This window comes from Xenopus laevis, chromosome 2L, assembly GCF_017654675.1.
Source record: "Xenopus laevis strain J_2021 chromosome 2L, Xenopus_laevis_v10.1, whole genome shotgun sequence".
NCBI classification, from domain to species: Eukaryota; Metazoa; Chordata; class Amphibia; order Anura; family Pipidae; genus Xenopus; species Xenopus laevis.
In genome coordinates this window covers 133360956-133373145 of record NC_054373.1, presented here as the reverse complement: position 1 = coordinate 133373145, position 12190 = coordinate 133360956, and the positions used below count along the sequence as shown (strand labels likewise).

Sequence of the window (12190 nt, the reverse complement as noted above, 5' to 3'; positions counted from 1 at the left end):
ATTTAAATTGCAACTCACTAAACTCCTATTTCTTACTGTTTTTCTGTGTATAGGTCTGAATTCTGATGTGTGTTTTGCATGCACAACAGTCCCAGCATATGTAGTAACCAATAAGACTGCAAATGTTGACCTACTTAGCATCCTTCAGAGGCAAGTCATTCCCCTCCAATCAATGGTAATATCATAAAAGTCTCTATTCAGGTGTCCCATCTGCCCTGCCAATTGTAAATGCTCCCTAATATGTCTTGGGTTGCATTTAAGTTTATCTAGAACCTTAATTAAGGGCAATGCAGCATGAATAGTTGACTAAGCCAATTAAATTACAGCAGTTTAGTTTGCTGTTAGTTTGTCCTCTTTATTGTTTTGTGCTAATGTTTTTTAAATATAAGTTTGCACAAGTTTGCAGAGTGCATATTATTATATACTGTATAACCGTTTGCTTTTGTATCTGCATGCTAAGGATCAATTGCAAACTCACTCAACAGTTATGTCCCTTGTGGCCCCCCTTAAAGGAGAAGGAAAGGTTAAAACTAAGTAAGCCTTATCAGAAAGGTCCATCTAAATATACCAGTAAACCCCCAAAGTAATGCTGCTCTGTGTCCTCTGTCAAAAGAAACACTGCATTTCTTTCCTTCTATTGTGTACACATGGGCTTCTGTATCAGACTTCCTGCCTTCATCTTAAACCTCATTGCCCTGGGCAAGAGCATGCTCAGTTTGCTCTTCTTCCCCATCCCCCTCCCTTCTCTACTGTAATCTGAGCCCAGAGCAGGGAGAGACTCAGGCAGGAAGTGATGTCACACCATGTTAATACTGCAGCTCCTATCCTAAACAAACAGAGAGCTTCTAGAGCTGTTTACTCAGGTATGGTAAAGCATTCTACAGAATAAATATAGCATTCTAGCTTGCACTATTGCAGCTAATCTATTGGCAATAAAATGCCTCCATAGCTTTCCTTCTCCTTTAAAGTCACTGACTAACTTAGAGCGTTAGAGAGCTGAGAAGCAGAAAAGTTTTGTTCTGTTATGTTATACATTTGTTCACTCCAGGCTTTATAGATTATATTAGAATTTTTTTTTATTTCGCACAACCTATCTATTAAGTTTTTATTTTTACTCTGAACTGTTCCTTTAAAATTACCTCAATTATACAAACATACACTATGGGGGTTATTTATTAAAGGTCGAATTTTGAGCTTTGTGAGCTTTTCTAATCCTCGAAAGAGCTCACAACTGGAATGGTTTCTAATTTAAGAAAAAACGGTAATGTAAAAAACTCGAATCAATGTAGTCAGGGTGAAAAACTTGAATACTTGTATTGATTGAATTTTTGGAGCTAGCCCAAAATGATCAAGTTTTCAAGCGAAACCAAATGAAAAAAAACAAACATCACAAAGGATACAAACATCTTCAAATGGTTCAATGGATCTCTGCCATTAACTTCTACATGACCTCGATCAGTTTTGGAAGGTGTATTTTCAGATTCAAGCTATTTCCAGCTTCCAGGTGTAATACATTTCTAAACATTCGAGTTTGTTTTAAAAACCTCAAAAATGTACCCTCAAAAATTAGATTTTTTTGTGAAAAAACAACTTGACCTCTGATAAATAAACCCCTAAGGCAGGTGTAGGCAACCCGTGGCTCCAGAGCCTCATGCAGCTTGCTGAGGCTCGGTCTTGCTGCTTTGCCTGTCACGTCATCTATACAGCCCTCGCACCTGCTGGCGGCTTCTTGAGTGTGCGACCGCGGTAAGCTAATGGTTAGCTTACCGTAGTCGCACACTCAGGAAGCCGCCAGCAGGTGCGAGGGCTGTATAGACGTCCCAGGAGTGACAGGCATAACCGAGTCGCAGCAAGATGATTCATCATGTTCCTAAATGCGGTCACACAGACTAGCATTTAATAGGGCTATTCAGTGTTTAATTTATTTCAAAGTAGGCCTACACATAAACACTGCACTTCTGTTTGTTGTATTCTGTTGTTGTACCAGTTAAAATTACTAAAAGGTTAAAACTTTAAATATTTATAAGCTGTGTTATGTTTTGAGGCTCCAGACTATTTTACTTTAGTGGAAGAGGGGGCAAAATGTCTCTTTTGACAGTAAAGGTTGCTGACCCCTGCCCTAAGGTTTTAAGCAGGTCCAGCATCTGAAACAGAAGTCAAACCCTATTTCTCAAAACACAATAAAATCTAACTTTACATTTCCACTGTGATTGTTTATTGTCCTGTACAAATCAGCCATGAACGTGAATAAACTCCAAAGCTGCCCATTTGCTATGCACCAGCACATCTTATAGGCATGAAAAACAGCTTCTCTATACTGTATATACCATGCAGAAAGTAAACCCACCATTACTTACACTACACTAGGGAAGTGGGGCAAAGCAGGCGCAAGTACATATATATCATTAAAAGACATTTTAACATTTTTATGTATTTACATTTGTTTGTACTGTAAGTTCAAGTTAAATGATGCAGAAAGCCTGATATGTTTGTTCTGTAGACACTGAAAGCTTAAAGAGTTTTTTTTGAAGACTTTAATTATAAAAACATTTAAAGCACACAAAGTTGCACAATTTTTATTTTAATGAAGATGAGAAGTTCATTAAAGAAGATAAATATTTCATTAGATGTTAAATAAAACAAAGAGATTTTTTGGCTTCTCTCAGCACAAATTTCCTTTGAAAGATTAATTAATACATGCAAATTATGCAAATTAGACCCATGCAAATATTTTATGAAGACAATTAAGGGAACCATTAATTACTGCTTTTTTTGCTTCAATGAGATTCATTCATTTAATTTTAATTTCACTTTAACTGTTTTGATGTATACTCTTGCAGCTAAGAAGTTTATCTTTCCTAGAGGGTCACTTAAAAAATATAAATTTCATCAAGTGAGCAGTAACCAAAAAACTGTAAAAGGTATTCTCGGGACTACAGTATGTTAAGTATCAAGAGGAATGTCTAACACAATACAGTCCTAGAAAGAAGTAAACTAGAAGAGAACGTGAGCTCATTCTTGGCTGAGGTTCAGCTGCTGAAAAAGCAATTAATTTGCTTTGGCTGTTCTAATATAGGGGAATTAGAAAGTGTGACACAAGACAAATAGAAATAATTAGTTCTCCAAAATGATGTTCTCATTAATATAGTTTGAACATTTGAAAAAAGAAAAAAATTAACATTATTGTGGTACGTCTGCTTCCTGCCCCCTGCTCAATTAAGTTAACTATTTTGAGTCATATTCCCCTGCAGCTTAAAGTGCACATTCAGAGCATCTGGATTAGTTTATCAATATAAATACTAACTCAGAACCCCCCCTGCTGCTATTCAATTGAACAGAATGCTACTTGAATTCTATCTAATTAATCATAAATATCTAAAACATAAGTAATGGCAATTCAATAAAATAATATTGAACTAAAGAGTATTTTTCAAATATTAGAACTATGCTACACTCCCAGTTTACATGAAGCGACATTGGAGATCCATCATGAGACCCATCATGTAACCATCATGTAACCTCAGGATAATTTATTCAACTTTTTTTCAAAAAACATTCAAGTTTTCTAGTTGTATTTTTTGTCAAAACTCACATTTTCGGGGTTAAAAAAAGTTGAATATCCAAGATTTATTATATCCTGACCCTGGAAACAGCTTGAATCCAAAAATACACCACCTAAAACCTGTCGAGGCCATGTAGGAGTCAATGACAGAGATCCCTTAAACCATTTAAAGATATTAACAGCCTGCTTGATGTTCGAGTTTATTTTGGAGGGTTTTTTCTTAAATAAGATACCATTTGATTTTTGAGTTCATTCTAGGTAAACAAAACTCTAACACTCGACCTTTGATAAATAACCCCCTAAATATACATAAGACAATAAGCATAAAACCTTGGAGTTTGGAATTTGGCCTAGATTCTGCCTTTTTCAGCCGAATCCAAAAAAATCACGTGACTTTTTGTCACACAAACGAAGTAAAAAAAAAAATGTAGTCATGTGATGGGCTGGCAGTTCTTTTTCTTCCTTTTTCCCCTAATTTACATACACAAAGGATTCAGGATTCAATCTAATACTAAAATAGTGGATTTTTTGCATCCTTAGATAAGACAGGGATGTCCATCGCACAAACTTTCAGTTTGAAATCATGGCAAATGTTGGACACTTTGCATCCCTATGACCTGTATTGCTCTGTGCCCCCAAAAAGTTCATACTTATGCAATGTATTTAACCTCTAACCATCTGCTGTAATTTATATAATTCTCCCTGCATGTTACAAGAGCATGTTGTAGGGCAAATCACAGTCTTGATAGTAATAATATACTTAGGGGCATATTTATCAAGGGTCGAATTACGAATTGAAAAAACATCGAATTCAAAAAGACCAACAGAAATTAAGTCAAAGGGTTTTTTTTGGGTGAATAGGCCCGTTTCAATTGAATAGGTCTGTATTCGGCCGAATTAGAATTGAAGGAATTCGATCGAATTCGATTCAAAGTTTTTACCAAATAGGCTAAAACAGCAATTCGGCAGGTTTTAGATGGCGAATGGTTGAAGTCGAATTTTTAAAGAGACAGTACATGATAAATTTTGATATTCGAATTTTTGAATCTTTTTCAAATTTGAATTGAATTTGGACTATTCCCTAGTCAGAGTACACAAAAAAATAGCTTGAAATTCAAATTCTTTTCATTCAAAAATTAATCTCGACCTTTGATAAATCTGCCCCTAAATGATATTTGAATCCAATAAACCAAATCCAAGTGCTAATTAGTTAATTAGGGGGGAAAGGGGGAAAGAGAACCACCTGTGCATCACGTGGATGAAAAGTCATACAATTTTGTTGATTCGGATCCGTTTTGGCCAGGCACTTGGCCGAATGCAGAATTGAATCCTGGATTCAGAGCATCCCTAATAAAAATGCACATACTGAAGTTTTTGTAATATTTTGAAAACATTATGTTGATTAATTAGCTAGTCCAGTAGTATATGGGTCTCCTGTGGCTGGAGAATGTGCATGAGGGAAATGTCACCCACAAAGGAACTGTTGCAGTTTAAGGACTGCATCAGGGAACAGAAAATAAACACAATATGTTTTTTTTTTTTTATTGTTTTAAAATATTTTTTCAATTTTAGATATTGGTGGTGCCTCGCAGCACTAACGAGATAGTTAGAATATTATATATTATTTGTACAAGAGATAGTAAAAATAAAAGGTATCCATAGTCTGAGTTAAAATATATATTAAAATGACTTCTCAAAGCACAGTATAACTTTCTTACCAGTAAATAATAAACAATAATGTTTATGAATTCCACAATCAATACACAAATAAAATGCAACTGTAAATTTAGTCTAATGCAGAAAACCTACCCATAAAAAGCATGCATTATTTAAAGGGTAAAAAAATGAGAATGTCATTGCATCTCGGATAATGGCTCATTTTCTTTGGATAGTTTTGAATAATACTTTCAATAAATATTTAAAAGCATGTGGTCTCAGAGTAAAGAATCTCTAAAAATATATCTGTCCTAATACTTGGACTTTTTGTATCTCTACAGTTTATAAAAATGTTCTACATATGCAAGAGAAAATACAGTCAAAGGAGCTAAAGGTCTTTTCTTTAGCTATAAAGAGTTATAGCAGGACGCGCTGATTAAGAAAAATTATCGTTCACTATATGAACTCAAGGGAAATGTTATTTCTTTCTAGTGTCTTGTTATAAATGAAATAAAGATTTAAGTATAATGTATTCTTAGTAACGATATTAAAATGTATGAGAGAAGGTTAAAAAGTTTTAGTGCAACACAGTTAAAGAAAGGGCCCCAAAGCTCTGGAGTGTAGTTATTTAATTTGCATTTCCGATATTGATTGTATAGTATGTAAGAAGAACTGATATATCTCCCCGACAGATAAGGGTTCATTTATAATCACTAGACGCAATGTTAAGTGATAAAAATGCCATACCCAATACATTTATGTCTATAGGTGCTCACTATTTCACTATTTAAAGGGCATGGAAACATAAGTTATGTCCCTCCTATGTACTTCACCTTCTCTAGCTGAATGCAATTCACTAACCTCCCATTCATTTTTCTTGCAATAGCTCGGGAAAGGTTTTGTTCCTAAATGAGGTGGATACATTTACACTGTTATTCTAAGGTAAATGTTGCATTGAGGACAAAAAAAAAAATTGTGAAATTTTAAGTTTGCATATCTTTAGTAAATAAGCTAAGAGTGTTTTTTTAGTTGAAGGTGGGATGGATTCTTAAAATAACTACAATGAATGGGTATTCACTGTTGGAGGTACAATTTAATTTGCCCAGGCAAAAAAAGCATAAAGAAAAAGTAGAAAGTGAGTTCATACAAGGGCAACCAAACTAATTAATGAAATGGATGATGTGATACTGAAGGAAATGCTTGACAAATTAGGGTTATTTTCCCTAGAAAAGACATGATGTAACTTAGGATTTATATTTAGCATTTTAGGGTGTTTCAAAATGTATATGTACAGTACATAGTAAGATATAAACCAATTGTAAATCAGTTGCCTTTATTGAGGATAAAAAGGGACCAGTTAATGACTATATTGAAATATTTCTTTTTTTTAACAATCAGCATGAATCTGACCTTGCTGGCACTTGTGCACATTTGAGCCAGATGGTAAGCTGCATGGTTGAATAGCATTCTATAACAAGAGAATACTTAGTTTCACATATCCAGATTTATGGACTTTTTACTTCTTACCTTGTATTGTCCTTTCAGCATCTGTTCTGGCCCCATTGCGGTCACTTTCTAAGTCTGGTGTCAGAGATTCTAAAAGCAAGGTAAAATTAAATATGTCAAAATTGTTTTCAACTATTGTTGTCTATTTGTTTGCCATATTTCCCTAGTTATGTATTGCCATCACTAAACAATTTCATTAGTGAGTGGTAGCCCAGCATGCTTTGGAGTCCTGGCTTCAAGTTTTCATTGCATGGAACCCCCGATTTGCCCCAGGCATCATCAATACTAATTTCAGAAGCACCATAATAGGTTCATATCATAAATTTCAAACCAGGTGAGTAGTCCAAAGTGAAAAGGAGATCATGTAATTGCAAGAAAAAAATTATGTAGAAAATGTATAATTCAGGATGAGGGTGAGCTGTAGCTTGAATATGTTTTTATTTACTTGCCAAAAAACACCAAGACCCACAATTTCTATTTAACAACAGCATGTTGCTCTTTCTCCTGGCAACTAAAGAAGAACATGAAAAAAATGTATGGATATAGTGTATGTTACTAAGTACATGTTAAACTGGCAAACAATACCATTAAGGACTCTGAGACCTTCTGATGATGCTGCCTGTTTCAGTGCCTGCTCTGCTTGCTCTCTTCTTTTTGTCTCAAATTCAAGGGCTTCCTGTAATTTCCTTTTTGCCTTTTTTTCTTTCTTGACCCTTTTTTGAATTATTGCTGAAATTAAAATGAAAAATTAGTTTCATCATATGAATGTATACTTAATGGGACATTGCAATTGAATTGGTTTTATCCACAGATTAGTTGTTATGATTATTAATATTAGTTTATTTTGCTTTATCTGTTGCTAATTTCTTTAACTGAGTGAAAACATATCTAGGGTAATGAGTAACTTCTTAACATGGAGATGTGTAGGTACTGGGTACAGGATAATGTTGTAGTTTGACTAATACACTCATGATTGCACTAAGCACATACATGTATCACATGGGTAATATTTTACTATATTTAGTATATTTATCAACATTATGTAACACTGTAGTCTTATTTGTATTTTAAAATGCATTTTTAAAGATTTTTTAACATGTTTTAACACTATGTGGGTTATTTATCAAGGTCCAAATTTATCTCAATATCGGCTGCTACAAACTCCAATCTAACCCGCTCGGGTTTTTAACACTTATTTATTATTACATTTTCCCGAACATTTGCTTTGTGGGAAAAGCTCTGATTTTCAAGATTTTTTTCGTGAATTTTCCCCGAAAACTCAGAATTTTGTGTAGGGTGGAGTTGCCTTGAGTAGTGATGGGCGAATTTGCGCCGTTTTGCTTCGCCGGAAAATTTGCGAATTTCCCGCGAAAAATTTGCAAAACGGCGAAAAATCCGTGAAACGGCACCGGCATCTCGTTTTTGACGCGACACCCGTTTTTTTATGCCGGCGTCTGTTTTTGACGGCGAATTTTCATGGGCGTTTCGCAAATTTATTCGCTGGCGGCGAATCGCGCAAATTCGCCGCAAATTCACGCCTGCCGAATAAATTCGCCCATCACTAGCCTTGAGTAAGGTCCTAGAGAGGACCAAACGTCACATTGGCTGTAATTGCATTTATAACAGGTTATTTAGTCAGCACTAGCGCCTTCCAAGTTGCTTCAATCTGGTGCAAGTCCTACAGTTTCCACTTCCAACCTCCAAATCTCTATTATCATTGACAGCACAATTAGCAAATTTCTTTAAACTGTCTTTATTGGAACATGGGCTCTGACCCAAACACTGTGACTGCATGTATCAAATATAATGTTTAAGCAGTGATGTACAATTTCTTATAATACATGAGCATACTGTATATATATATATATATATATATATATATATATATATATATATATATATATATATATATATATATATATATATATATATATTACAGTGACATTTCCAACTTTTTATCATGAGTGATCTAGTAGAAGTGAAATGTTACTGTAATTCAATTAATTCAATAGCATTTCAACCACAAAATTCATTACAAATAGAAAAGTTTATATGGTTGCTTTCTCTTGCTTTGTTCTACCTTTGGAAATAATTGTATTTTACAAGATGACATTAGAAGTATTCTTCTTTAAACCATCCTCCCATCAAGGTTCCATACTTTTCTTCCCTTCCTCTCCCCCAAGCAGTGCATTCTACTGCCTCTATGAAGTACACTCTCTCCCTTTTCATTGTAGTGCATTCTCCCCCCACACACCAAAAGTGCATTTTTCTTCTCTCTGGCTACCCTATATGCATCATTGCACCTGTCCTCCCGGCAACTCATAGGAGTTATCCCCTCTGTGCACAAATTAGTACCTTCATTATCTCTTCCTCAAAATAGTGCTTACTCTACAACTGCTCTCTTCAAATCAGGTCATATGTTCCATTTCCTTTAACAACACCCAGTGCATGTTTGACTTTCTACTACTCATCAGCAGTGCATCCTTTTCCTCTCCTTGTCCCCAACACATGTATTCCATGCCACTTTCTATTCTTAAGAAGTTCACCCTCTATCCCTCTTATCCCTACCAATGCCTAACCTGCTCCCATTTATTCCCTAACAAATGCAGCCTACCTCCCATTTATTCAAGTACCTTTACTGTTTCCAGTAAACCCTCTGATTCTCCCTCCCACAAAAGTGTACATACTCTATTTAGGCACAGTTGTATTGTAAAATGCTCTGGATTGAACACCTAATCCACCTCCTCAATCAGCACCAACCTCTGAGAAGTATGTGAACTAATGAGGCTTTGTTTCTGCTTATTTCTGTCAACAGTAGGAGAAAGCAAAGCACCAACCCGTTTGACTGAAAGGCAAGAACTAAACAGGTAGTAGGCATACAGTATGTTTGCAGTTCTTTAATGACCTACTTTGGGACATGCATTATAGTGTTCCTATATATCTCGCTCAGCAGTCTCTAATGATTTAAACCTACCTAATTTAAATAGTCACTAATGTGTGCAAATTTGCTAATAACTTTATATAGATACCAAAGTGCTTGTGCTAAGATTAAATCAATTGAAATTCATTGATTATAATTTAATTAAATATTAGTAATACATTTCATTCGGTTCTATATAAAAGTTTCAGAAAAACATTGGTACATATACCCTTAATTGTGACCAATTCTATTTCACAACAGTGTATCTCTTTTTTAAGGGTTAATAATCTCCCCCTTCCCAATCACTTAAAGTTAAAGTGCAAGTGCTTAACAGTTAATGGATAATAATGATTTCATCCAGATTAACCAAAATTCATAATATTGAAAGTGCTCATTAGTGCTTAGAATCGATTAAAGTTAAAAAATTAATTGATTAGAGACCGCAATAAATAGGATAATTATTAAAAAACACACAATTGCTCAGGTTCAGAAATAAGTTGGAAAATGGAAAAAGAAGGAGGTGGAGTTGTCCCAAATCTACTACCTAATTTGTTTCTATCCCTGGGACACCACAAAGTCAAAGAAGGCAGAGTACCCGGGACTGTGGTCTCAAATTTACTCTAGTCCTAGACTCAAACCCTTAAAAAAGAGATACACTGTTGTGAAATAGAATTGGTCACAATTAAGGGTATATGTACCAATGTTTTTCTGAAACTTTTATATAGAACCGAATGAAATGTATTACTAATATTTAATTAAATTATAATCAATGAATTTCAATTGATTTAATCTTAGCACAAGCACTTTGGTATCTATATAAAGTTATTAGCAAATTTGCACACATTAGTGACTATTTAAATTAGGTAGGTTTAAATCATTAGAGACTGCTGAGCGAGTTTGAAGCTAGTGGGGTACTTTTTCTTCATTTTTCAATTATTAACTGGCACTGACCTAGGTCAGACCTCAGCTTCCACCGCAGGGTAATTTTACTCAATAAGGGATCACTTTTTGTTCGATTGGTGAGTGTTCCTATATATAACAAATAATTGAAAACAAGATATACATATAGATATCGGGGCATAAATACATTTAAGTTAAAGGAGGTTGCATGAATATCTCCTAACAATGTCACAGTTTATTCAGTTTAAAATTACCTATAAACCTTTTAACCAAACTGTGCTTCCAGAAGTTTATAGTATTCACAGTTCTGTAACCTAAACAACTCATTTGGAACTTTATATACTTTACATTATTTACTTTATATACTTTAATTTGTATACGTTATATATCTTGTGACCACCGATAAGGTTAGGCCAGTTTGATTAGACTTAAGGAATACTATGAAGGCAGTATAATAGTGCATTGGAAATAATTACTAAACAACAGGTTATTTTATTGAAGTACCTCTGTTCTTTTGTTCCACTGATAATTGTTTTTCTAGGGTTTCCCTCAGTTCTCGTTCCCTGAACAGTTCCATCTTCAGTTCAGTCTTTTCCATTTGTACCTGTTTTTCTTGAGCTCTTGCATTATCTATGGCAACTTTCAATAAGCCCTAAAAAAGAAGCCAAATGTCAACAAATATAAATTTAAAAGCGCAATCATAATTCATTCTTAATACTGTGAACCTTACAATCATACATGTGGTATATATAATAAAATGTTATTACTAGCACTGTCTAGGGCAGCCAAAGCTTCTTCTGCCACTTTGTTCATGTAATTTCCCTCAAAAACAACTGCGTGAATGAGCTTAACGCCCACTCCCTGCGAGGTGACTAAATCAGTCAATCAGAAGTGGCTCTGCTCCATTCTCATGCTCCTGGAGGAAAAATTTAAAAACACTGCCAGGAAGTACAAAGGATCAGAGTTCCTCTGCACTGTATTAGAGATGAGGTTCTGTCCTGTCTTGGAAGCATCCCCTCCTCCCCTGGCCCATGTGGAGGGAATTTGTGACTTCCTGTTTTTTTCTACAGCCTGATACTTATAAAGACTTATTTAGACCCTATATAGGCTATTTGTACCATGGACCCCCCCCACACACAAGAAAACATTTGGAGGGGTTGGGACTGGTGCACTGAGCTCTCTATTGGCAAATCCCTCCCACCCAAATGCTGGCTGTCAGCATACCCTCCTGCTTGTTTGTTTGCGACAGAAGGTAGGGAAAATTAAGAGGCAGAATGGGCAAGGAGATTCCATACAGCAGACCCCACCTCCAAGGCCCCCTTTTTCCCCCTGCTGTTTAGTAGTTATGCCAGTGTGTACCACTAGTGTTTACTGGCCATTAATGGCTAACTATAAGCCTCTCTGTAAGGACTACTGTGTGAGATTGCCTCCATTCCTTTGCGATTCCCCATTGATCACTGTGTGAAATGGCCCATATTACTATGTGGATTGCCCTTTTGTTACTAAGTCACACTGCCCTAATTACTGAGTGAATCAGCCCCTATTACTTAGATTCCCCTTATATTAATGTGTGGATCTGCCCTCATTACTCTGAATTTCTCCATTCATCATCATCTGAAACTACCTTTACACTGAGTAGTACCTGC

The 12190-nt window shown here is 35.3% G+C and overlaps 1 protein-coding gene across 3 annotated transcripts in view; it reads right to left on the bottom strand.

Moving 5' to 3' along the window:
* The window catches only part of dach1.L (dachshund family transcription factor 1 L homeolog), a 211821-nt gene that overhangs the window by 5556 nt on the left and 194075 nt on the right, over positions 1-12190 (bottom strand). For 2 of the 3 annotated variants that reach the window (XM_018247293.2, XM_018247291.2), the window contains 3 exons: positions 11049-11196; positions 7310-7453; positions 6746-6814 (listed from right to left, as the gene is read on the bottom strand). In XM_018247293.2, the coding sequence (XP_018102782.1) occupies positions 6746-6814; positions 7310-7453; positions 11049-11196 (361 nt within the window). The remainder of the gene's footprint in view (positions 1-6745; positions 6815-7309; positions 7454-11048; positions 11197-12190) is intronic. The other variant, XM_018247292.2, reaches the window with a different exon arrangement.